The sequence below is a fragment of the Choristoneura fumiferana genome, chromosome Z, assembly GCF_025370935.1.
Source record: "Choristoneura fumiferana chromosome Z, NRCan_CFum_1, whole genome shotgun sequence".
Lineage (NCBI taxonomy): Eukaryota > Metazoa > Arthropoda > Insecta > Lepidoptera > Tortricidae > Choristoneura > Choristoneura fumiferana.
The window spans coordinates 12,111,065-12,138,538 of NC_133472.1; the positions used below are offsets into that span (position 1 = coordinate 12,111,065).

Below are 27,474 nucleotides of genomic sequence, written 5' to 3' on the forward strand. Positions count from 1 at the left end.
AAATCTGGAAAATTTACATTTTAGCACGTAAAGTTCAAAATTTTGATTTATTCCATCCTTATAGCAGTTGAATCGCACGGTACTTAATTATTTAATCGTATGGCATTTTATAAATATAGGCACATTGACAATAGTACTTATTGACAGACGATAATATCGGTAAATGAAGTAGGTATATATTGTGTTCCTGAACAGAACAATGAAAGACGAAAGTTCTCGTAACAATGCTTTAGAATTGTGGCCTACATTTGTCCAGCTGGTCCCTCAATTCCAGGATTTTGTCAACTAAAGGCTGGAACGAACAAGTATTTTCCATTTGGCGCTGATCCCGCGAGCTGTTGGTAGTGCGGAGCGCTTGTTAGCGTAGTTTAGCGGTTTACGTTCCTCTAATACCGGGTAACCGGGTTACAGCAGTTGTAATCATTTTTACCCGATAATTGAATACATACCTACTCCCACTGACGTGATTCTTTTTGACAAGCTTTTGTTAGTCGTTTGAATTAGAACTGAAATGGTGTTGTTTGTAGGTATTTTCTAATTGGTGGACGGAAAAAAGGTTATTCTATTCATCCTTTGACTACCGGATAGCCAATGGTCGATCTATTATTTAATAAAAATAACTTTTTATTATTTTCGTTGCCGTGCAATTTTAACATCTTCAATTTCAACTGACAACCAACAAAAACCTATTTAAAGTAAATAAAATATGACTCATAAATACTCCAAACACACTAATACTGTTTATAATATATAAAATATGAGTTTGTGGTGAAATGACAAAACATACCTCCATTCCTTTTTCATGTTCTCCAACAAGCAACGAAACCAGTCATTAATTATCAATTTTCTTGAACAAATCTCTCAACAGAAATTAGAAGGTTTGATCAATTTTCAGTACTTTGAAGGACATTGTCTCCAAACAGGTTGAGTTTGGGCAGCTAAAAAAAAATACGTGTCCGTTATTTTAGACTACTCTATAACATATATCAAAATAAATCAAGTCGGAGTCGGACAGTTGGGTACCCTTCCTTGTTAGTTTAGGACTAGTTCAATTGGTGTTAATTGTCCTAAGATATTTATATTTATGTATTAATCTATAAATATATAGGTGAAGTAAAGAAGAGATAAACTTTGTTCGTATTGTAGGGGTAGTTAAATATTTACAAATTGATCCAAAAACTGTCGAACCTCGAAATGAAACTGGAAGAAATCCCTTTATGGGATAAGTTCGCCTTTGTGGGGGACGAGGGACCTTTGTGGAGATATTGCATTGTTTAAGTGATACACAGTCGATTTTTAATGTTTAGAAACTTAAACAAAGTACAAAAAAAAATACAAAATTCACTCATTTTTGACTGTGGTGATAACCCTATATTGCATCTGCACATAACGGCAAGATGGCTAGATTAAGGAATCGCCGTCGGAAAAACTCGGGATATTACGTTTATTTCCGAGAGTTGTCATCGTACTGATGTAAAAATGACACATAAAAGTCAAATAAATCAAATAAAATGCAAAAATACGAATACCAATTACTTTATTAAAATTTTTACATATGGTGTTCAAATGTTCCTCCGTGTCTAATAATACACGCTGCAGCCCGTGCCCGAGTATGTATTTTGTAAGGGTAAAGGCGCGGGCACGTTTAAGAACTTTTAGTACCTACTGCGGTATGACTTATTTCGAAATGTCGACCAGCTGATCTCGAACTTTTTCTTGGATTCCGCTCAAAATACCACAGTATTCTTTCTTCAAGTCTAGCCGCAAGACGAATAACGGGTCCTCCACGTTGATCGTTCTGAGCTGTTCTTGATACAACGGGCTGATTGTTGGTGACACGATCACAAGCACGTAAAATTGTCCTACGACCTGTTGAGTGTGGTGGTGGATATGTTTCCCTGTAACGTCGTAAAGCTTCAACCGCATTATGATTGCAGCTCGCGTATAACATGAGCAAATTAAATATCCACGTGCATCTAACAAAGGCATTTTCATGTATAGGAAGCAAATGAAATGAACTTAAATGTCAATTTCATTTCAAACATCATATTTATGATATGTTTATGATCGATTTTTCAATCACGCAAAGAGTTTCGATAGTTGTAAAAAATGCGTTGGTTCTATCTCGGCTCGACGAATGAAGAGTCCTATGACAACCTATTACTACAACTTTAGTGCAATATCCATCAAATATTGTTAAGTATTAATTTTTTGGCGATAACCAAAATAAAATAAAAAAAAACAAGGGCAGCCAATTGTATGAATTGCTGATCAACCAGGGAACAATTTCAATTCATTCGAAAATAATTTGATGAAGCGAGTTCGTTAGAACTAAAACCTTTTTATCAGTTTAGGTAGGTAAACAGAGACATTTTATTTATGATGAAAGAGGTTACTATCTTCTTTAATTGTTTATGACGATTGAGTACATTCGAGTGAATGTCAGTGTCATGTCTTGTCATGTGAGTTATTTGTTGTGGTTAGAATTATTAACTAAGAAATTACATAAATACTCCAAAAACAATCACCTCTGCAAATCCTGCAACGATTTTCTATAGCATTGCACGCAGACCTAAAAATGGACAAATGGCAACATATTAACGTAATATCCTGACGTCTAAAGATTGTTTACAAGTAAGAACATTGACCCAGCTACTAGGGTTGGCACAAAGTAGTTTTTGCTACAAGGCTATACCTTGAAAACGGTAACATATATTTCCATAGTTTCTATGGGGGAATATAGTGCTAAGGTTGAACTATCTGCCAGTTCCGCAAAGGTCCCTCGTCGAAATCCACCCTGTATATATCAATCAATATATATAAAAATCAATGCCACTTTTCGTTGTACTTTTAGAACTCAAGAACGGGCTCTCCTATCCAAACCAAATGTTTAGGCTTTATTCGGACTATGTAGTAGATGGGTTTTTGTGAAGTTTGCACAAAATCGGTAGAGCGGTTCTTCATTTATCACATTTTTTGTATACGTAGGGAAGCACGTACCGGGCCGCTAGTAATATGTTAGATAGATAGATAGATCGATAAAGAGTTTTACAATACAATACAATGAGACGGAGATAGTTAAAATCAGGACTAGATATAATTATAAAACTCACATAGGCACATTAAGTCTATTTTCTAGGTTCTCCTATTTAAGTACTCCCTTCACTACTACTCCTAGCGAGATACTTAAATAGATACTGTATAGATTCAGGCGTTACTTTGCGGAAGTCCATGTTAAAATAAATGGAATATCTGTCTTGCTCCTAAGTCGTGCGAAACAGCTACGTTTGGGTTGGAAAAAATGGCCGCTGATGATGCTTCGTAAAGAAGCGAAACACGTGTCCGTGATCTTGTTTATGGGTGTGGTGGTGGTGGTTCTCTTGGTGGTGGGTTCAGTTACGTTTGAGTTGGTTATTTACGATTTTTATGTGGAAGGAGGGCGGGTTAAATTGCATGAAAAAACATTTTTTCCAACTCAAACGTAGCTGTTTCGCACGACTTGGCCTCACTACTTGGCGCAGGAGCAAGACCGATATTCCATTTACACTTAAATAAATTGAATATATTTGCGTTTTGCTTTGCTTAACTAGGGATAGGTGGATTTACATTTAAACGGGTGAGTGTTTGACGTTGCGATGATACCTCTGAATAAATAAATAATCAAGGTCACACACCCGCGTGAAACGAAATTTGCATAGATTATTAGTGTCTATATATTCATACTGCGAGCTATTAGAAGCACTGGCGGAATATAAGTACGCCCCTACCATTTTCATGATAATAGGTAGTTTGATTCTCAAATTTGCAATGCAATGCAGGAATTATGCTTTTTATACCTACTTATTATATAATTATATATTTGATAATTTTCAAATTTTAAGTCATGTACAAAGTAAATAAGGTGTTACAGAAAAAAATGGTTAAACCATGGCGCCCCACGCAATGTTGTCTTAAAACTAAGAAAACTAAACCTATGAATTTATAGGGTACGTATTATAATGTAGAAATTTAAAATACATATCGGTTGAAATACATACAGTTGAAATACCGAAAATTATAAAATATAATAAACGCATAAGCTTGAAATGCATATTGGTCAAAATATATGATGGTTACAACGCATAATGGTTCTTAGTCATATGGCACAATATGCATATTTTCAAAATTTATACAGTATGTTTTCTATAATGGTTGAAATACATACTAGACACTGAATTTTCACAAAGAAAAATGCATATATATACGTACAATAGAAATTTTAATTGTTATTTCTTTCAACTGTTATATATTCTGATTGTATATATTCTGAACATATACATTGTGAACTTAGTCATTTTAATTGTATGTATTTCGACCAGTATGAAAAACGGGTTTTATGAATTTGGATTAATATTTAATTTAACGATTATATTTTTAAATTTTCGGTATTTCAACTGTATGTATTTCAACCGATATGTATTTTAAATTTATACATTATTATACGTACCCGAATACATATATTAGCATTTTAAAATTAAGGACAAATCTTTTAAATTTATTATTATTGTCCCCATTGTACATTTTCAAATTATTAGGTAAATAAGTTTAGAAATATTAATTACAAGTGTACAGGATTAATAATTTATAATAACATATATGTTTTTAGTTACTTTATGCATTTCAGTCATGTATGTCTTGTTATATAACACATATTTGCAGTGCATTATTTATTTAATAACATTCCAGATTCATTTATACATCTGTGCCATTTGGTTTATGGAATTTTCTATTAGACTTAATATGCAGCACTGCATCTACCAGATTCTGACCATTAACACGAGCCAGCGATATCACAGTGACGCCTCCCTAGCAGCATCTCCACTTCAATTTGCGAATTAAATTTGCAATTCAATTATGGATACATGAATATATATAGATTTTTGCTTGACATTACTTTATCAAGACGGTATTTACATAAGTGACTTTAAAATACCAACAATACTTTCCTTTTATTGATATTACTTTTCGCTTAGTTAGGAAATAGCGGAATCAATAATTCAGAAACTGTAATTAGAAAGTGTATTAACTTCCTTCAGAACAGTGGTTATTATTTGTCGCTTTTTGTTTCAAATAGAACTTCGATGTCTATCAGCTGAAATTTATAGAATAATTTTGACAAAGTACCTACAATATAATATACTTCCCTGCAATTGAAAATATCCCACGAATCGTAATTCTTGATTAGTCTGCATCGATCGCCACATCGCATCGCTTACCGGAGTTTAATGGTTTACCTGTACGTTTTTCTTTGCATTGTACCGGTTGAATCAATTTATTTAGGATCGAAGGACAGTTGCCTGTCAGTTTCTACGTGCTATAAAGGATCGAAGAACTGATTATTCTTTCAGTGGCAATATCCGGAAAACAATAGGTCGATTGTTCGGGCCGAGATAGATATATGAGATTGAGCGAACAAAAAACCGTGTGAGCTGGAGCGTCGAAATTCTAAAGCAATCCATTACGTAAAGTAAAAGCAAATCCCACCGAACGATGTGCAATAAATTTAGCCGCGTTGACAGATCTCGCGGGCCAGCCGCTCCGGCGCTCTGTTTTTTAACACTTTAAAGGGAAATTTAAAATCAGAACTGATTTATATGACGAGGTCGTCCTGGCACTTCTAACGTGACATAATACTGGATTCAAAATTATGACGGGCTCATTCATTACCATCCAAAGCTGAGCTGCTATTAAAACGTATTTTTCACTTGTCATGCTCGCGTAAAGTTCGTGTTTATGCTGGGTCTAGGCGACATAAAATGACTTTTTATGCTCTAACATACATACATAAAGTCACAAACAAAAAAGTTTCTACATACTTTTTCATAATTTCAACTTATATAATAATAAAGTTCAATCAAATCAATCAAAATAAATGAATAAAACTAAAAAAATAATATTATTTAGTAATGCATGAAAAATAAAAGGTACACAGGTGTTAAGTGAACAATTGTTTCCACTGTTACTTACTATTTCATTTTCTCGCAATCGAAGTGAAAAGCAGTTTAAAACTCGAGTAGAAACTTGACGTATGTATCTATTGAGTTCCCTTTATCTTGTAAAATATCGATTCTTCGAAATACAGGTAATACAGGTATCTCATAAATTTAAGCCGAATGATACTTTTGCATAATTATAACTTGGCATAATGGCATAGCAAAATACCTACTAGTTTGGACTATTGTATTTTCACGGAATTTTAAATAGCGCTGACTTTAACATGGCGTAATGACATAGTAAAAGGCACAAATAGCTACCATGAGAATGGGTTCAGGTTAAAGTAAAGCCAGCAAAGTGCCAGAACAGAAACATAGTAGGTTGGGTTAGGTTAGAACTGCGACCACAACAGCGCGCGAACCGAGCGAGGGAAGCGAGCGTGCCGTGGCAGCGGTCGGCGAAGCGCCAGAATTTTACAGCTACCAATAAAGGTTAGGTTAGTATAGAACTACAATTAAAACAACGCTGGGGTGTTTTTAGCGCTTCAGCATTATACTGAGCCAGTGTCAGATTCACAAACGTAATGACACATAACATGGCACATAATATAACCGTAACTTAATTGCAAGGAATGTTTAGTAAAATTTTATTCTGCTTTTTATTATCCTGATGCAAAGTAATATTATGAGATATGTCTTTCTGCGTATTATTCTCATAGATATTATGTAATGTTAATATTCTGCTTTACAAAATTATGAGAAACGAAATTATGAGATTCGATTTTATGCAACATATTAGTCTTGGGTAAAATGGCTCGTTTTGTGCTCTCATTGTACAATTTACTATGTCTCCTGCCCTTTCGGTGCAGTATTGTATGAAATAATAATTATTGTCGTTTTACGTAAAAATATGCTTAATGCTAATATCTTATTATCTCAACCAAACTACTCTAAAATATAGGTAGGTAAATCATTTATGAAAACTAAGCAGCTCTAGTGTGTGAAAAGCAGCGCTCATAATGGTACGAACTCGTAGACTTACGTATTCATTCCCTCGACATGTAGGCACCTCCCTTTAATTTAGTCACTAGTGAACGGCTTCAAGCCAAGTACTACTCTCCCGGACTCGCTACTAGTGGCACTAACTCATCGCCTGCAACTGCGGCTCTTAACTACCTTATTTATTAGATTACAAACACGACGGTTTTCAGTAATCGTAATTTAAACCACTAAGGAAAAATATTTAGAATCACGCAGCTGAGCTATACGTTCCTATTCTATAGTAGGTACCTAGTACTGACTGGATACATTATCAATCTTTGTAAGAGTACTGCAAAAAATCAACTTACTTATTTATAGCAGAAATGCTTACTCAAATTATCACTTATGTGTAGCATCTCAGAAAGAATTTTTTTAACCCAATTACAGTGAGTTGCTCCATGTTATTTTAGTTATATTTATAGCCAAATCTGGTATGAAATCCAAAGGATGTACTGACTAGTTTGACAGTGTAGTCATATCGTTATAGTAACTTGATGCAACTCACGCCTAGCTGTCTTTAAATTTTTGTGATTATAGTGTCCGGCAAAGATGTCAATCCTGACACATTGCAATGTAAGTTCCTGGTTAATGTTAATGTCAACCATTAAAAAAATGCTTTACTTACTACTGTGTCGCACGCAACAAGTAAGCATTGCATTTTTGTATAGATTTATATTGTTCATATTCAGAAACATCATAGTTTTGCAATGTGTCAGGATTGTCTTCATAACGACCGTTGACTATAGTACTACAATTATCCTCGAACAAAGTAATACTTTGTCGAAAATTGAAAAAAGTAGCCATCGATGTCTTATACCCATCGCATAACGCTAACATAGCTGAAACTAGATTAAGGCTTGAGTAAAATTAGTTCGACATGCTTAACTCGAGTGCCCTTTTGGAAAGTATCAAATTAACGTTCATTACTCACGAGTGTTTAGAGACCCTCTAGACGGCCGTGGAAAGTGAATAAGTACTCGCCACGAGTCGTGGCCCCGAGTGAGTTTACCGTTGCTTCTAACGAAGGCTATTAGGGGTGGTGTCAATTGACGCGACAAGATAATTAGGACATGAGTAGAGATATGACAATTACCCATCACTTTTTAGTCGGTCAAAATGGCGGATTTGGGGGCGTAAAAAAACCTACAATAAAACGATACACCCCACTCAGCCCAAAGTCCTAGAATGCTACGCTCACTTCTTCTTCATTATGTAACAATAGTAACGACTAAAAGCCTTCGACGTAAAAACGCCTAAAAACGTTCGACTTTTAGGTAATTTATACTTGCTTTGGATAGGTAATTAACTAAATGTAAACAAACTTCAGCTACCGCATTTGGTAAATTCAAGGATTTTAAATATTTCACTTATCCATCATTCTAATACAAACTAGACTCAACACAAAAATATTTTTTTATACAATATAGGCTTGCCTTTGGCCACAATCACGCCTGATGGAAAGCGAAGATGAGGCCTACGATGGAGCACGCTTGCCTAGTACATGCTCATTCACCCTAGACTTGAAAGCGGCCTTGAAACGTTTAGATAGTTTAATGGGGGAACTTCAATTTTTAAGACACCAATTGACGTTGTTTTGTTTACATTTAGTTAATTACCTAAACGTTTCAAGTATAATTAAGAAATTGACTGTTACGTTTTCAGGATAATATTATGAAATAGAGCTGGTACCTACTCAACAATCTCAGGTAAAAACTGTCTGTACTCATATTTTTCTCTAAAGATAATATCTATCTCTATGTATCCGATGGTGGCGTGGCAGCGACATCATGTTCCATGCAGTACTTACGATTGTATTTTTAACTGACTTTGCCTTCAAGTTCGCAGATCCAAAGCCAAATTCACCATTGAATTAATCATTTCAACCGCTTGAAGAATCACAGCACAACATTCTCCAAATTTTCTTCATACGACCAACTGAATTCGCGTCAAAAATTAGCTGCAACTACATACTTGATGGACATCTTGCAAAACCTATGGCCTCTCTCAGGTAGAAGGGTTGTGTATTCGAACCCGGGCTAGCCTTTGAGTTTTTCGGAATAAATGTGAACATTTAAAATTTACTAATTACTACGGTGAAGAAAAAATCGAGAAGAAACCTACACACACCTGCAAAGAAATCTAACGGTGTAAGTGAAGCTCCCCATTCCCACTGGGCCTACGTGGGAACTACGGCCAAAGCTCACTCATTTTCAGAGGAGGCTTGTGTCCTGCGGTGGGAAGTATGTTAGCCGAAATGATAGGCGCTGTACGTAGTGAAAACTAAAATTTTAGAAAATATAATATAATATACTTACACAATACTTACAACTGCAATTTTTTTATATGTATATTTTCAGTCTATTAGCTAGTTTTTGACTTCATCAAAAACACGATTGCTGAAAAAAACCTCGATAGATTATTTTTTTGAAAAAGAGCCTTCATTTACACGTTAAACCAAATATTATGAAAACTATTATGAATATCAACACAAAATTTGCTTTATTCAATAGTTTTTTAGTATATTTAGATTTATGCTTAATAGATTTTCAATAGGTTGAGTACATCAATCATACTAATTTATTTCGTCTTTGGAAAAATAAAACGGTTCAAGCGCGCGGCGGCGGCCAAGTATTGCCCAGTCGCCAGTACACGCGTGTACGAAGTCGACGACGGACCTGTGCACATTTTTCTAACGCACTAATACTACTTTAGACAGCAAGTTATATGGGTAATCACCGTATTAAAAAGTAAAGCGAAAGAGGAACGCTTAAGTGAACTCAGAGAAGATATGAGAAACATTAGAGTACCTAAACGGTAAGTACCTACCAGGCTAATCGACATGCTACGGCCGCAAGCTGGTTGGCGCGGGCCTCGGCTGCTCACGGACGCGGACGGCTTCGTCCAGATTCTACCGCGACTGCCATACAAATTGTAGGCACGTTGTACATATAACCTATACTACTTACGGCGAACATGCGGCGAACCTTCAGGGCTACTACGAAACTCGAAACTCAAAGTTCGTATCGTACCGTCTCTCTCGCTCTCGTATTAAATAGTATAAGTGTCAGAGGGACCGCACGACACGAACTTCTAGTTTCGAGTTTCGTAGTAACCCTGCTTGATCCCTTTGACAGTTTCACTGACATTTCTGATAGTAGATGCAACAGTTTCGATATAAGTTTAAATTTTCTAATTTTTTTGCAGGCAAAGGTAATATTTTGCATTCAGCCAAGTTATTTAACATAAATTATTTTAATAAAATAAGATGGTTGCACTTGGTTACACTAGTAAATTATTGACAAAAACATGTACTCCAACTGCAATCCGGCTACAAAATGGGAGTTTGGATGCAGTTATTGCGCAGTTAGTACAACTGCACCAGCACTGGACCCGACTGTCAGAGTACTGCATTCCAACTGCCATTTTAGGCAGTCGGAGTGCAGTTTTTACGCAGTTCTGATGTAGTTCTGCCATTTTACAGCCGGATTGCAATTGGAATGCGGTCCGTATGTACTAGACCGTACATTACGACGCCTACCGCCTACCTTATCAGCGACTTATTTATTATAGGTACTTCGATTTGTAATTTACCTTCACGTAAATCAAGATTGGTTTTTTGGAATCTTTTTATATTTTTTATTTCCATTCCAATTTTTTTTTACTTTTACGGTCATCCCGTAAAACCTAAATTGAAAATACAAACTGAAATATAGATGCACAGAAAAACCAGAAAAATAAGACCAGCACTGGGAATCGAACCCAGGTCCTCGGTATTCCGTACTGCGTGCTATACCACTACACCACTGCTGGTACACCAGACAATCAACTTTGGAATCTCCTCTGACTGAAGATAAATAACTTTCTCCTACATATCCATACTTCTCAAGTCACGAAAATAAGAAAAGCTTCGCTTCATGCTCCAGACAATTTTGGAAGAGGAATCCGATTTAGAGCATTTTTTTATTATATCCAAAAATATTTGTTTTCCGTAACATAAAGTATCCTAAATGTTGACCAGACCAATAAGCTATCTAACTAACTAACTAATTTGGCTCAGGGACCCAAAGAGGGTCTTGGCCTCCGAAACAAGAGCATGCCATCTGTCCCGATCGTGCGCAGCCTCTTGCCAGTCGTGGTCGTGGAGACGTCGATGATCCGCCTGGACACTGTCCTCCCAGCGGTACCTGGGTCGCCCAACCGGGCGGCGACCAGTCGGTCGCCCCATGTACGCTCTTTCGGCAGCCCGATCCTCTCCCATTCGTAGTAGATGGCCGAACCAGCGAAGTCTGTGTGATTTTGTTAGGTCGATGATGTTGGGTTCAGCCACCAGCTTCTGGATCTCTCTCTTTTTACGGATCCTCCACGTGCCGTCGTCTCTCTTGACAGGTCCCAGGATCTTACGCAAGACCTTCCTTTCCGCTACAAGGAGTTGATATTCCTCTTTGTATGTTAGTGTCCAGGCCTCACAGCCATACATAAGGACAGGTCTTACGAAAGTTTTATAGATCCTTAACTTTGTATTCCTGCTGAGAAGCCTGGACACCAACAACAATAAGCTATCACTACACAAAATTTCGTTGAATTCTGTTTAGTAGTTTCTTAGTTATTATGATTAACTCAGGGACTTTATACATCCCCTTGGCCCATAGAGCTTATGGGAACGGAAGCAATACCATGTCCTCGGTACCGCTCTGCTTTCAGAGCATGACATTAGTGCGTGTGAGCTAACTTTGGGGGCGGCAGACGTGAGCTTGCCTTCGTAATCCAAAAGCTTAATGGTTGCTTGACCTGAAATGTATATTTCAGATTTTTATTTTATTTTCGGTCCCGAGACTCTGAAGTTCCAGTCTCGGTGATTGTCGAGACTTCGAGACTTATTTTATTCAGTCCAGCAAGACCGGACTTTTGATTGTTTACAGTCAATTATTCAGAGACAGGTAAGTCTTTTCAAAAGACAATGCCTTATTTACGATGGTGGGTTCAAAAAACATTTTCTTTTTCAGAAGACTTTTGTTTTAAGTAGTCTTCTTTTTGGGCCCGAGTAGTTTCCTACATCTTGAAAACTTCAGAATACAGAATCATTATAACTTTTCATCACACTTGCTCATAAACAGCGTCGAAACATGCAGGCTACCTTGGTTGCAACCCCCCAAATAAAACCCTCGACCTTAATGTGCTTCTCATGAAACCCGTGGTCGGTAAATGAGTCATTGCGCGTACTAACTTACTTGTCATGAAGCCCAAGGTCGGTAAATAAGTCAGTGTGCGTACTGATGGTGCTGCGCGCGCTGCTGCAGGACCACACGCACACGCGGCTCAGGCACATGCTGAGGGAGGGGGAGGGCGGCGTTGCCAAGAGCGCAGCCTAAGGTAACGCCAATATTTGGAACAATTATATTTTTTCTTTTAGAAATATAAAATTTTACTCGCAAATGTGATGAAAAACATTGTATGTCGCACGGGCGGTACTAGAATTACGAACATCGACTCATTAAAGCCCTCAGTCTTCGACTTCGGGCTTCTAATAGACTCTCGTTCGTAATTCCTTATTTACCGCCCTTAAGACACAATGTACTATTAACTTATGATATTAAAATTTTACAGGCCACAGAGACCATTTACGTATTGTAATGCCTATACGATACGTAAAATCAAATAAACTTTCATAAGTACCTCAAAAAATCCACTTCCTAGTATTTAACGACGATGCATGGAAAAAATTGTATTTCGTCATCTACATATTTTATGTACCTACACCCCAAGCGGATTCATTGCATTGCAGTCACTAACAACTAAGCCATAAAAACGGAAAGAAGATATGCGTTCTTAACTCTTAGTAAAGAGAAGATAAGGAGCAATTGTTGTTACACTCATAAGGCCATACTACTCGTACTTGGGATTGGGAAATGTCATGGTTTTGGACATATGTTAAATTTTCTTAGTAAGTTTTTGAAAAATTTTACTAAGGTTTTTCATAAACATGTTCATATGATAGATTGATGTATCGAAAAGTGTAATAAAATGAAATTGCATTTTTGGACGTGCATTGAATTAGGGTGTTCTGATAATTAACTAACAAAAACTTTTTTTTTTCTATTATTTCAAGTCGCCCGCTCTTCTCCTACTATTTCTTTATCTGCAACTACGACGACTATGACTTCAGTTTCGGACCACTCAAAAGGATTTGTCGTTAAGTCTCGAAAGTCTCGAAATTTCGAGACTCCCGGGACTGAAGATAAAGTCTCGTCTCAGTCCCGAGACTCAAAATTATTTCCGAGACTGGACGCCCTAATTCCAGGGGGATTATGCCATTTCCCCGGATAAAAACAATTCTATGTATGTTCTTCCCCGAGACTTAAACTATCTTCATACCAAATTTCATTTAAACTCGTTCAGATGTTATGCTATATAATATATTTTCTATGGCAGCAACCGTTCATCATACTCGTAACTGCAAGCAGCCAGATAAAGTGCAGTGCCTAAAAATAATACTTTCTGCTCTGCCTAACATAGTTCGAGACAAGATACACCACAACTACTATGTAAAAGAAATTAAGAAACATAACTTCGGGTGATCGATCATTTTGGGGATCTGTTGTATATTTTACAAGCTTTTTTTAAACTTGCAATGTATGTATGTAACTATGTATAGGTAGAGTCATTCACGATGACGCGTGCCGTGGTTCTTATTACAATGGCATTAATGTCTAGTTTTGACAAAATCACGCGTCTTCGTGGATGACACTAGGTAGTTATACGTAGGTATGTGCGGGTCTAATCTTGCAAGTCGAATTTGACCTACTTCCAGAACCTAATAGGATTGACTTGAAGTTTGGCATACTTATGTAAATCTGGTGACAATGCAATTATTTGGCAGTGACATCCTGGTGGTCCAGGCAAAATCGTCTCTGCAGGACGGAACTCCTTAACGGTTCATGGCATCGAGTTGAAATTTGGTACCTACGGAATTGTAGTTTGGATGACAATGCGCGTACAGTCAACAAAATTACAGTCTGCAAAAGGCTTGTATTAAAATTGTCATTTTTAACAAAAAACTTAATTGTTTCCGATACATGAAGTCACATATATATGACGGTTATGCTGAGCAAAAGCTTGAAATTAATGACAAAGTGAGGCCTCCTCTATACTATACAAAAATCTACGTAGGTATTCTAATTGAAATTCACTTCCAGCAGCTGTAAATTGTGTTTGCACGTGAGCCGACACGCCTCCCGGAACCTCTCGAGAAAATCTCTTGAACAATATTACAATATGTATTGTTTTATGTTATTTTTAACCGACTTCAAAAAAGGAGGAGGTTATCCATTCGGTTGTATTTTTTTTATATGTTTGTTACCTCAGAACTCCGTCATTTATGAACCGATTTAAATTATTTTTTTGCGTTCGTCTAGGAATCGCTTCAATTAGGTTCCATAAGCACCAAATCAGGATCTGATGATTCGATCTTAAGGAAATCGAGGGAACTCTTCAAATTTTGTAGGGAGTCCTATGCTAAATTGGATATGTTTAGTAGTAACTTGTGCATTTACTCTTGAAAATTATCATTTGGTGAAGTGGAACTGCTGATGAAGACCACAGTTGACCATCGGAGTTACAATTCAATAACAAGTATTTCACGGGTTGAATTTTAATTACTTTAACACAGTTGCTAAGCAATTTATGCTCCTCGTAATGCATCTCCTCAATAATGAACGTCTCTGCATAGGAAAAAGCAATCTTTCGTAAATGGTGACGAACAGTTGACATTAAACTATTGTATCTTAGATTATATATACTAAGCGTGAAAAAAAAATATAATAAAAAATTGAATCTACTACAAAAAAACCCTCATAATAATTTTCTACCAGTCTGAAGTCGGTGCGGTAGACGACTACAGGTCCACTCCTTCTGGCTCGTGCTGAGGCACCGACTTCAGACTGGTAGAAAAATATTTTCAAGGTTTTTTGTAGTCGGTTATTTTTTTTTACTTAAAAACTCATAGGTATGAGTATTTCAAGTATTAACAAAATCTCTCTAGAACTAACACTCCACTCCACACTAACATATTCTACGATTCTAAGTAGTTGGTTTCACATTACGTAACCTAACCTAACTGAGTCGATATAAAAGAATAGCGCACCAATTAAATTAGGCGTCGATGCCTTGATCCAGCCGCTCACTGGGCGAATGAAACGGTCCCCATATTCAAATGTACACAAATCCCACAAGGCCTACATGCAAATCATACAAAATGTTACGTGCACGGAACGCTCAAAGTTGCCAACGCTCTGTGCGGTAAATATTGATAATACCGTCCAAATATAGAACTGTAAAACACTCTCTTTTCATCAAGTTAGGTTTTTGTATCTTGACTATAAGCGATCTCTAAATTGATTTTTCTTTGTAAGCTTGTTCGAAGTTTTTAAAATTTGCTGTGGCAAGTTAGGTAGGTACACATGTAACATCGTATAATTTTTTTATTATTATCAGAAAGGTGTACGCTGGACAAAGAGGCTATTAGCGCCTGAAGCCGACCAACTGTCCACCCCCAGCGGTGGTCCGCAACCTTCACCAGTCTTCCACCCTGTTGGCGCCTGCCCACGCTTCCATTACCGAGAGAACAATAGTTTCATTATAATTGAAACATAAGTACCTACTTGATATAACACTCTTTAGTACCAAAGAGGTACAAGTTAATCATTCATTAGACGGTTAACAACCACTCGTATCCAACCTCCGTTGCCAAGCATTTCTAATTACTACACATTGTAAGAAAGGGACATTACGCTCCACGGGGCCCTAATATGTATTTGCGTACTATAAATCCGTACACGGAACCATAACAAAGCGCCCATGAAAGTTATTATAATCTGAAGAATCAGTGAAATGAAAGCTGGGCTCCTGGGACCGGCAGAGGCCGAATAAAAGGTACGCAAACCCCGGCTGGCCCACCCGGGGGACGGAATTGAGTGTCTGTCCTTCCTTACATGTCTGATTTAGGGCACAATGCGAATTTTATTATAAAAGACTTCTCCTCGTCCATTAGTTGACCCAAAACCATTTGTTTTGATAGCAGGTGTACCTACTTATTTTAGTGTTTTATTAAGTTCAGACAACAGGATCGTAACTTTACAAGGATCCGTAAAATATAATGCGACGTTATTTTCCTCAGTGCCTGCACATGCTATGTTACCTCTAGGGATCTGCGTAAATTTTTAACATCAAATAAAGTTTCAAAGTCTTGTAAGCGTGTCGTTAAACTAAAGCTGTTGCTTACTTTTCACCGACCAAGCAACTTTTAATGTTTTTTAGTTCTCAGCTATTAGTGTGGTGTACCTATACTCGTATATAAAGCACCTATCAAGTCAATGTTACCGTCTTTATTTTAAAAGCGTACATAACTTAGGTTAAAAAAACACAGTATTTACCAATTTCTTTGCACCTAGTTAATGTAAAAAAGAAGAAAATGGACACAAAATACCTACTTTTACCGCCCGGATAAAATTTTGTGTGTTGTACTTAATACTCCTACTACTACATTTTAATGGATTGAAATTTTGCCATTTAACTTAAAAACTGTCGAATGGTTCTTCCAATAATAAAAACCAGTGGCGGCATCGCTTTCATGAGGATGTCGAATGAAATAAAATGACAATGATTTCTGATGGGTAGCTAGGTAGTATCCATTTGAACATTTTAATTTGAGTGGTGCCGTGTGGCTCGCCGCGGAATTTAGTGACGTGTTGTGTTCAACGGGCTTGGCACGCTAGGCGTCCAATTTTCAATTATTTGACTTTGGTATCGATTCACAAAGGACTGGACCCTAAATATTACAAAGCCTACGCCGTCTGCCCTATGGGTAGCTCTATAATTAAAAAGCAATAAGTGGTTGTAATTTTAACAGAGTATTTTTTTATAAAATAAACCCACGATCGCACAGGAATAGGTAACTTGAATCAGAAAAAAGCGAGGTAAACGAATACAAAGACAAACCGCTGCAATAAGTCATGTCAATTAGATTTGAAAGTGAGGAACTTTTGCAGCTGTTAAAATATAAACAATTTAATAAAATAATCTAATGGACGGAAGCAGCCAGACAGAAATAATTAGCAGAAATTTTCTTTCCTCCTCTTTAAAGCCCGCTAAGTGTTTTCTTAATTCAAAGAGACCCTTTGAATACTTAAAATTTCCTTAAAATATTTTATAAAACTCTCCTTCATTTCAAGTAAGAAAGTAAAAGGTACTTTTTGACTTCATATTTTTTCATATAATATAATATTATTATATTATATTATATAATAATATAATGGGTGGGTGAATGGGTGTTATATTTAACACCCATTCGTTCGTACACAAAGTCGTTTCTTTGGTGTAAAAACACAACAGGAAAGTGTTGCCTAACTTTAGCTTTTTTAGCTGTATAAAAATAACATCGAAAAAGTAGTTTATTCATATTTGGTGACAATTTAAGTATATTGGGAAATTTAGCCATACTGAGTAATTTTGCGATAAATGATTTGCATAATTCATCATCTATCGCAAACATCACAAGAAAATCGCGGGGACTGCCGTTTTTACTTAAATGCTACACGGTTTTTAACCGACTTCAAAAAAGGAGGAGGTTATCAATTCGGATGTATTTTTTTTTTTTTAATGTTTGTTACCTCAGAACTCCGTCATTTATGAACCGATTTGAAAAAAAATTTTTGAGTTCGACTAGGAATGCTTTCAATTAGGTCCCATAAGCAGCAAATTAGGATCTGATGATCGGATCTTAAGGAAATCGAGGGAACTCTTCAAATATTGTAGGGACACCTATGGTAATTTGGATATATTTAGCAGTAACTCGTGCATTTGCTCTCGCAAATCATAATTTGGTGAAGTGGAACTGATGATGAAGACCAGATTTGACCAACGGAACTACTACTATCAATAACAAGTATTTCACGGGTTAAATTTAAATTATCATGATTAATATACTTACCTAGATAAGCGACTAAGAAGAAGCTTTAAGTTAATGATTCTTTCGAACTGATCTGATGCTGAAGCCAGAAGGTAGGCAACGGAACTCTGTTATAAAACAACGTAACTAAGTCGTGTTTGAGCTTAATGGAATCGTTGTGAGATGTTCTTTGGCTACAAATCACTAAAAAGTGATAAATAATAAAAAAAATTAACAAAAAAGTAAAACCGACTACAAAAAAATAAAAAAAATAACAAAAAATGGAACCGACTACAAAACCCTTGAAAATATTTTTCTAGGTAAGTAGGTAGGTACGTACTAGCTCGAAGTCGGTGACTCAGCACGACCCAGCAGGAGGGATTGAAACCCATAGTATGTAGGTGAGGTAGACGACTATTGTGAATTGTCCCACTCCTGCTGGCTCGTGCTGAGGCACCGACTTCGAGCTAGTACGTACCTACTTACCTAGAAAAATATTTTCAAGGGTTTTGTAGTCGGTTCCATTTTTTGTTATTTTTTTTTTTTTTGTAGTCGGTTTTACTTTTTTGTTAATTTTTTTTTTTATCAAACTACACTTACTGGTACTAAATGCCACCAGAGCCAAAATTAACTCAACCATCAGCCAAATATGTGGTATACCACCCTAAAGTTGATAATCGTTTGCATGTCATAAAACAATAATGCCAAATAGACGTGTCTATCAACTTAAAAGTTCGACTTTAGCGACATATTCATTTGTTAGGAACTGGTTTAAAAATTGATAGACCACTTATTTGGCGGATGGTACATGGATGACAAAAGTTTCAATTTGTATAGACTACCTAGATTTATCTATTTATTTAATTTTACTGCACTGCAAAGATGTACTATCAGCCAAATATGTGGTCCACCACCCTAAAGTTGATAATCGTTTGCATGTCATAAAACAATAATGCCAATAGACGTGTCTGTCAACTTGAAAGTTCGACTTTAGCGACATATTCATTTGATAGGAACTTGTCTAAAAATTGATAGACCACTTATTTGGCTGATGGTACAAGACTTACAAGAGACAAGCTGCGGTGGTACTTACCTATATAATGAGTACATGTATAATGTCATGTAGATTGGCTGCCTGTAGTTTATCATCGAGGCCGTTGGAATCATATTACTATTACGTTATAAGTATTGAATTCCGATACATCTAAGACGGATCGCAACCCCTCTCACCGAGTTCCCTAACTTAAGCATTTTTGTTCGGGGACCCTTGAAAGAACACTCGTTTACATTCGTATTCACACTTTTCACTTCACTTTCACGGCCACGTAAGCGCGTTTACGTCCTATTTATTAAAGTAGGTACTTAATTTCTTTGTGAAACTGGGCACAAGAATGTGGTCCAAATTAACTGTCAGTGATTTCATAGCAGGTGTTTGAGGGAAGAAAGAACCATCAGTCAAATGCGTGGTCTACCATCCTAGAGTTGATAATCGTTTGCATGTCAAAAAACAATAATGCTACGTGTCTGTCAACTTGAAAGTTCGACTTTAGCGACATATTCATTTGATAGGAACTTGTTTAAAAATTAATAGTCCACTGGTTTGGCTGATGATATCTAGTTATTGGCGAAAATGGTGAGTGATTGCGATACAGACATTAAACCTTAGTGCGGAGATCGAGATGATAGAGCATACTGCCGCGCCAAGCACTGCGCCCGGAGTTCCACTTTCGATACACCCTTGGTATTTTTAAATTAACCCTCAGAATCTTACTTACTTTACATTCGATTACTTTGACACCCGCATTTCTTGAACAGGAGAACCGTTTCTTGACGCATTTTAGTCATTTAGAATTTGTCTAAACGAAAAAGCACTAACATTTTAAGTAGTAAATAAATATAGGTAGAGTCATTCACGATGACGCGTGCCGTGGTTCTTATTAGAATGTCGTTATAATGTCTAATTTTGATAAAATCACGCTTCTTCGTGGATGGCACTAGGTATAGTTAGTTAAACACGTTACTAGTAGACAAAGATATTCTTCATCGCCGTCTTAAAATCTCCTTCGTATGTTAAGTACTAGCTTGGCACTTACTTGGCACTGCCTATATAAATATATAGTCTACAACGATAAGGCTATTTTTGCACGAATTGGCCGAAACCCTCAGAGACCACTTTGATCTCGCCCAGATACAAACGATTGTCTTCGTTTACCTGATTCTTATTCCAATTTTCGCGATTTCTTGTAAATGCTGACGGGGATTTACGACCACATTTTTACCGGCGATCAACCGGCGATGTTGATTTGCAAAAGAAAACCGCACATGATGAAAACCTTTGCGGTTGCTCATTAACGAGAACACTGCTAAAAATAATGAAGGCGCTGGTAACTCTATTCTTATCCTTATTGTCAAAAATAATAAGGTGACTATGTGACTGATGTCACATTGTCACATGGTGTTTTTATTTTCTAATATGTTTACTGTAGTAAGATCAGTATTTACAAATTTAGTCAAATGTTTTAAACTGCTATGATTTTTACATGGCAAAATATTATGAGAACTATATTCCTTGTGTCCATCGGGAGCATAACAGTCGGAGACCAGCTCAGCACATTGTTCCCTAACAACTGGAAGGTAATAGAATCGCTGGCAGAAGAACACCCATACATAGTGGCCCTGCTCAACGCTAATCAGCAATACGTATGCACCGGTATAACCATAAACAAGCGGACGGTTCTCACGTCAGGCCACTGCGTAGATCCGCCGCCACACTTCATTGCAGTAGCTACGGCAGTGATAATTGGAGGCGAGGGGGCAATGCGTAATTTGATTGAAGTAGCCGCCACTGTTCTGCATAACGAATACACATTCGATGTGAAGCAAACCGAACCGAACATTACCCGGGTGCATAGTAACATAGCCCTCGTATTTGCAGTAAGGCCTGTCCTTATGCATTTCATGACACCAGCCGAAATAGCTAATCACTATGCCACAGAATTGAGAGATACGCGGATGACAGTGGTCGGCTATGGTGAACTCTATACTGGTACAATAGTTTTGCAGCGACAGGCTTACAATCAAACCCCATGTTCGAATCCAAAATGGTACTACTGTGTATGTGGATTGGAAGATTCAGTTGACATTCTCGGGACGTACGAAAAAGAATTTGGCGAAGGAGCGCCTGTGTTACTCGACAAAAAAGTTGTAGCAATAGCGGCGACCCCTAGCGGTTCTATGATCGAACCAAAGGGTGACGTTAAGTATAACATTTTCACTGTCATCGGACCGTACCTCTCATGGATTGATAAAAGTCAGACCGTTACAAATCTTAAGTTACATGCTCTGATAAATAGCAGTGACACGCACAAAGAAGTATTAATTAAATATATCCTTATATTGCTTGTTATTACTATTTTAATAAACACAGATGATAATCTGTGTAAAATAAATAATTAGCAGCTATTGATTGATTTGCTTACAATTAATTAATAATGTACTATTGCGATGTGGCTGGTTAGCCGATAATTGGACGGAAATTAACATTCGTGGTTAAGGTAAGCACTTTAGGCACTGATTTACTGATTATTCACCACGGGCCGCCACCGGGTAATTAGAATTACTGAAGCTTGGCTACGCCATATGTCATGACATGTTGTTGTTATAATTGTACCCACTTGCTTAATACCGTTTACGTATCAATAAATATTCGCGACGCAGCAGTCGCTTGACGTGATGATTTTTAGCTGTCGGAACTGCCATCGTCTGAACCGTACCTATATTTGAATGATCACATAGTGTGCCACAGCCCTTTTGTCTAAATACCCAGCTGGCTGTAACAAAGTATTAATACTTACCTATGTGCTCGTTATTTCTATACTGATTAATTCAGGGACTCTCAATCTTTTTATAGAGTGACTCTCTACAGATAACCTAACCCTACCTACCTGACTTAAAAATGTTGAAAAACCCTTGATATTGTCATTTCAAAGTTTAATATCTCCAAAACGGCAGAACTGATTTCGATGAAACATATGTAAGAACCATCGCTAGAAAATCTGCTTTCAAATAAAAAACCGCATCCAAATCGGTTCACCCGTTTCAGAGCTATGGTGCCACGGACAGACAGAAAGACACAGAGCGGTCAAACTTATAACACCCCACTTTTTGAGTCTGGGTTTAAAAATACCTGCTTATAGCTCTCAGTTACGTATGCAGTCGACTCAATTGTACAGCTTTGCGACGCCTCTAGATAGTGCCGCGACTCTGGGGCGTCCCGACGCACAGTTTGGGAAGCCCTGATAAACTAATTAAATTTTATGATTCCATTGTTTGCGGTCAAATAAGTAAAACAAAAGTAATGTAGTTCTCAGAACCAAGACTGCACGTCCGTCAGTTAATACCTGGGCGAAAGTCAAACCTCAAGAGTCTCTCTAGCGCAGTCATTTACTTTGGTAAAGCACATTACCTACATATATTATTCTGGCAATCTTCATAAAATTGTTCTAAACAGATATACCAATCTACTGACTGTCTAATTGTAATTGCTATCGACTTACTAAAATTTACATATCATTGCATAATTCACGAGACTTAAAAATACTAAGCGAGTATCCTTAGCCTTTGACCTCTTTAAAGAAATAAGATAACGGGTCCGCGTTATGCTATTCCCGCATCACTTATCTATCTTGTACCATCAATGGTATCGCTTGTGTCGACAGTCCTAAGTTATGTAGCAAATAGTTATTTTTAAGTCAAAATGAATTTTTTTAAAGTGTTCGTGCGGAATATGAGTCAGTCCAAACCATGGAAACCTTTAAAGAAAGTGGGTATTATCGGTGTGCCATTCGAGAAGGGACAAAAGAAGTATGGCGTGAGCGTCGCTCCCGCAGCAATGAGGTTCGCTGGACTCCTCAACCAACTTAAGGAGATTGGTAAGATCCCTCATGTTCCTTGCAGTGAAACGTGCAAACGCAAACTGTAATAGATGGTTCCCACTGCCATTCAAACTTTGAGTTACGAGACTTGAAAGTTCGATCGCGAAAAGCTGCCAAGTTTTTGAGCATTATATCGTATGACTTCCCACAGTTAGCGAACTTACGGCATAGTATGGTGAAGCAAATATTTAACTAAGCGATCCTCGGGTTAGTCTGTAAATAAATTGCCATCTTATGCGTAGCCGAATGTCTAATTGTTATAAGAAAAATAAGTCGTGGAGGAAATATTTCTTTTATATATAATTTTTGCAATTGATATAGGTAGTTAACCACGGATAGTTTACCAATGAAACCGGTTGATTCACGGTATTATTTTAAACTATATTTTAATGATATGCGTAGAAATTGCTTATTGTCGCTAGCTGCGGAAACTATGCATTTTCTTAAGATAAAAAATTGCAAGTTATCTACAAGAGCCCAATACAGAATGCTTATACAAATACTAACTTAAAATACAAAGATACTATATAACACTTTATTTAAGATTTTTTTATCGAACAGACGGCTTAGATATAAAGGACTATGGCGACGTCGACACCCAAACATGCGACGGACGTGCCAACGTGGAGAACATGTCTGATCTGGCTCTTGTCTCGGCTTGCAACAGGAGGCTGTCGGAAAAGGTGACAGAAGTGCTCAAAGATGACAGGTTAGCCGTAACCATAGGCGGCGATCATTCTATAGGAGTTGGTAAGTCCAAATGTTGCTTTACAAAGAAACACCTTAATTTGACTCATTGAACATTATCCATTTTTCATTTATTTAATGAGTAGGTGTACTTCTGTTTTATTTTCAGTTCCTGTTAAGTAATAAAAATAAAGAAATTGTATTTAAAAAACTGATAAGTTTCATGGGACACAGGAAATAAGAGGATGTTTAGACTAGGGGCAAACATATTCCTTTAGTCATAGAGATAAAAAGAAGCAATTTATGAAATTCCCCCGGACTAGGAAATAAAAGGAAGTTTTTTTGTTTCATAGTAGCTTTGGCCATATAATGGGTTTTTATATTAGAGTTAGGTCTTGGGATTATTATTTTGTTGGTTAATGGTATAAACTAAATAATTTATTAAGAATGTACGAATATAATCGGTAATTAATTATACTACCTACGCGAACAAAGTTGCGGGCAAAAGCTAGTTAAATAAATTAAAGTAGGTAAAATGTTATTAGAACATTTATTTTTTCTGGCAAAGTAGGCAAAATACTATTATGAAACCAGCCTCTGCGACGATAGACTTAGCACATCTAAACCATTAAACGAGAGCAAAGGGGATATTGATGCTGCCTTTGTCTGCGGTAAATGCTAGTGTTGGCCCCCCTCACGGGGACGTTTGAAACATTATGTTGAATAGATGGATTGGATTGTTCCAGGCACGGTCGACGGTCACTATAATGTTAATGAAGACATGATCCTGATATGGGTGGACGCCCACGCTGACCTGAACACCAACAAAACCTCGGGCTCGGGCTCCGTGCACGGCATGCCAGTTGCTCTCCTAGTGAAGGAGCTCTCTGACTACTGGCCGTACTTGCCTACGATGGATTGGCAGGTTCCTAAGTAAGACTTTTATTTTAATTCCTGCGAGATGCATAAAAAAACTAGGTAGCTATTGTTAAATTTATTTATTTTCCAGCCACTTTTGGCTTTTAAACAAAACCGAAAGAGAATCTATATTAATAACATAAATAGGTACCCCTACGTACAGCACTCGAAACATACAACACACATTTTTAAAAATATAGTACCAGGGCGACCGAGCTTTGCTCGGGCTAAAACTCGTCAATAAGTGTTTTCCCAGAGATAAGATTATGCTAGATCGATTTGTCATCCCTGAATACCTAATACCAAACATTCCCCCACATACCAAATGTCATCGATATCGTTGGAGCCGTTTTTTGAGATTCTGATAAAATTAAATTAAACATAAAAAAAACTACTGAAACCTTTAACACAAAGTACAAACTAAGACCTAACAAGCTAAAAACCGCCATTCCGCGTCGTACCCGGCTCAAAAGTGCATTAGTAGTACCTAGTAGCATTTCCCCGTTGTACAGTCAAGGGCAAATATATCGACACGGCCAAAGTTGCAAAAATATGTATACACGGCCTTAACGTTAAGTGCATAAAGTCGCGTATACATATTTTTGTAACTTTGGCCGTGTCGATATCTTTGACTGTATCTCTGTCGTGTTGTGATGCTCTGTCTCTTTCTCTCTATAGCTTGTGATGCGACACAACACAAGCCGTCACAACACACACACTGCATCAGATAAATGTGAACGCAACCATAATTTAAAATGTATGAAACCGGTACCGTTCTGATGCGTCACAATACAACACGACAGATAAATGTGAATGGGGCTTTGTATGAGAAAATCTTATTAGGTACAGTCGAACCAACTGAATCGTGATCCACTGTGAAACGTTTTCGTAGAAAAAGTCATAGTGATATCGCATTGCTTGACAAGGGAATTTATTATGACACTTACTGCGAGAACGTTCTACAGTGGGTCAGGACAGGACTCCAATGGTTTGACTGTTCTATGGAGTATTGTGTAGGTAAATATCGAAATATACGCAGACAAAATCGCGGACAAAAGCTAGTACATACATAAAGTTGATTTTCTTGGTCTACCCTCAAACTTAGTGCTTAGTGTTGCTGTGTCGGTAAAGCAGTTAGTTGCTCCCAATTCAAAAAATGTAGTATAACTACTCGCCAATAGATGTCAGGAGGAGCCCGTCTGTTGATTTTTGTGTTTTTTTCGTGTTTTTTTAGAAAATATACTTAGATACGAATTAGATGCGTTGATAAAGGGCTATAATAAGTTTTTCTCGCAAAAAAAGGAACTTGAAAAAAATAACGGAAAAAACAATCGAACTGGTCTCGTACCGGGGTTCTCTGGTTTCGGAACCGTCCGATTTCCCACCTGAGCTATATAACCTTGTACATAATGGCGAAAGTTACCTATTACTGAGACTCAGCTGACTGTCTGTTTGTCTGTCAAACAACAAACTTGTTCTTTTTTGCCGTTTTTTTGGTAATGTCTAATGTATAGATAATGGTACGGAACCCTTCGTGCGCGAACGCGCGGCACTTGGCCGGTTTTTTAATTATCTATGATTGATTATTCATTTTATATTTCAGGTTTTCAATAAAGAATCTGGGCTACATTGGCCTGCGCTCGGTCGACACATACGAGAGATTAGCTATAGAAAAATACAACGTCCCCACGTTTGCAATGGAAGACATTGACCAGTGAGTTGATAATATTAAAAAATAATTCAAGTATACCTAACGTAGATAGGTATTCATCACCAACACATCACTGCTGTTGCCTGTCGCGATCAGTTTTAAAACATTTGAATTTAATACCTATTAAATTTAAATAATTAGAAGCATATCCTTTACGCCACACGATTTTCGTTTTTGTTTAATGATTAATCTTCCTCTAGAATTAATTCAAACAAACTTTCAGCTTTATATTATTCTCTCTCCTCTTCTTTAACTTAAGAGTTATAATATTGTCGGTGGAGTATCTTCCACACATCCCTCCTTTTAGCCATCCTCTTGACCTCTTGATACGACGTGACGCCGACTTTCTCCCTTATCTGATCGATGTAGCTAAGCTGCGCCTAGGTCGACCTCTTCCTCTCTTCCCCTCGATCTTTCCTTCCAGAATTGTTTTGTAGAAGATGGCGTGTTTATATGATTAAACCTAGGTAAATGATGTTTTGTTGCAGACACGGCATAGTCAACTCAATAAACCACGTGTTGCAGCGGCTCGACCCGAGCGGGAGCAAACCTATCCACGTTAGCTTCGACATCGACGCCCTCGACGCACTCGAGGCACCAAGCACCGGGACCCCGGGTAAAACTTCTCAAACATTACATTCTAAGTTTTGTTTTTTAATTTATCTTAAGTTACATTGGATTGTTAATCCGTTGACAGTGCGAGGCGGTCTGAGTCTTCGCGAAGGCATCACCTTGATGGAAATCATCCACGCAACAGGCCGCCTTCGCGCCGTGGACCTCGTGGAGATCAACCCGGCACTTGGCAACGAATCAGATAGGAATCGCACCATCGAAGCTGGAATCTGTATCTTACGAGCGGCCCTAGGATCCTCAAGACGAGGCACCGCGCCGCGCGGCTTACGCGATATGCCTCTGCAAACCCATCACGGCAACCCCGGCAAATAACATGCCACGTGACACGACCCGCCTTTATAATTATGGAGGAAATCAGAAACTTGCCGAATCAATGAACGCCCCCATTCGGTGACGTAATTTTCTCCTTGAGAAGTTTAGGTATTCATTTCCGATTCTGACCACATTGCAGAGGCTGTCAATTTTATTTGTTGCCTAACCAAGCGTCCAACCGTCGTAATAAGAAATTTAATAAAATCTCCGTTCTATTTGAAAATTGTACTTGGATTTCGAGAATACCTACAAGTATTTTTTTCCTTGAATCGACGCTTATTAATTTGTAACCAGTACAATAAAGGTGTTATTAATGATTACTTG

The 27,474-nt window shown here is 37.4% G+C and overlaps 2 protein-coding genes across 4 annotated transcripts; both read left to right on the top strand.

Moving 5' to 3' along the window:
- Positions 1–20,395: 20,395 nt before the first annotated feature.
- LOC141427524 (chymotrypsin-2-like) lies at positions 20,396–21,411 on the top strand. The gene has a single exon (XM_074087051.1). It carries the CDS (start codon positions 20,485–20,487, stop codon positions 21,409–21,411), a length of 927 nt encoding a protein of 308 aa, XP_073943152.1. The 5' UTR covers positions 20,396–20,484.
- Positions 21,412–21,419: 8 nt separating this feature from the next.
- Positions 21,420–27,373, top strand: arg (arginase). 3 transcript variants are annotated; one of them, XM_074087040.1, is made up of 7 exons: positions 21,420–21,509; positions 22,728–22,886; positions 23,451–23,639; positions 24,323–24,509; positions 26,098–26,208; positions 26,694–26,821; positions 26,903–27,373. In XM_074087040.1, the coding sequence occupies exons 2-7, from the start codon at positions 22,742–22,744 to the stop codon at positions 27,148–27,150; spliced, it is 1,008 nt and encodes a 335-aa protein (XP_073943141.1). In that variant the 5' UTR covers positions 21,420–21,509; positions 22,728–22,741; the 3' UTR covers positions 27,151–27,373. The 3 variants fall into 3 exon arrangements, with proteins under 3 accessions (XP_073943141.1, XP_073943132.1, XP_073943124.1); XM_074087031.1 differs by lacking the exon at positions 21,420–21,509 and adding an exon at positions 22,260–22,406; XM_074087023.1 differs by lacking the exon at positions 21,420–21,509 and having other exon boundaries at positions 22,524–22,886.
- The last annotated feature ends 101 nt before the right edge of the window (positions 27,374–27,474 follow it).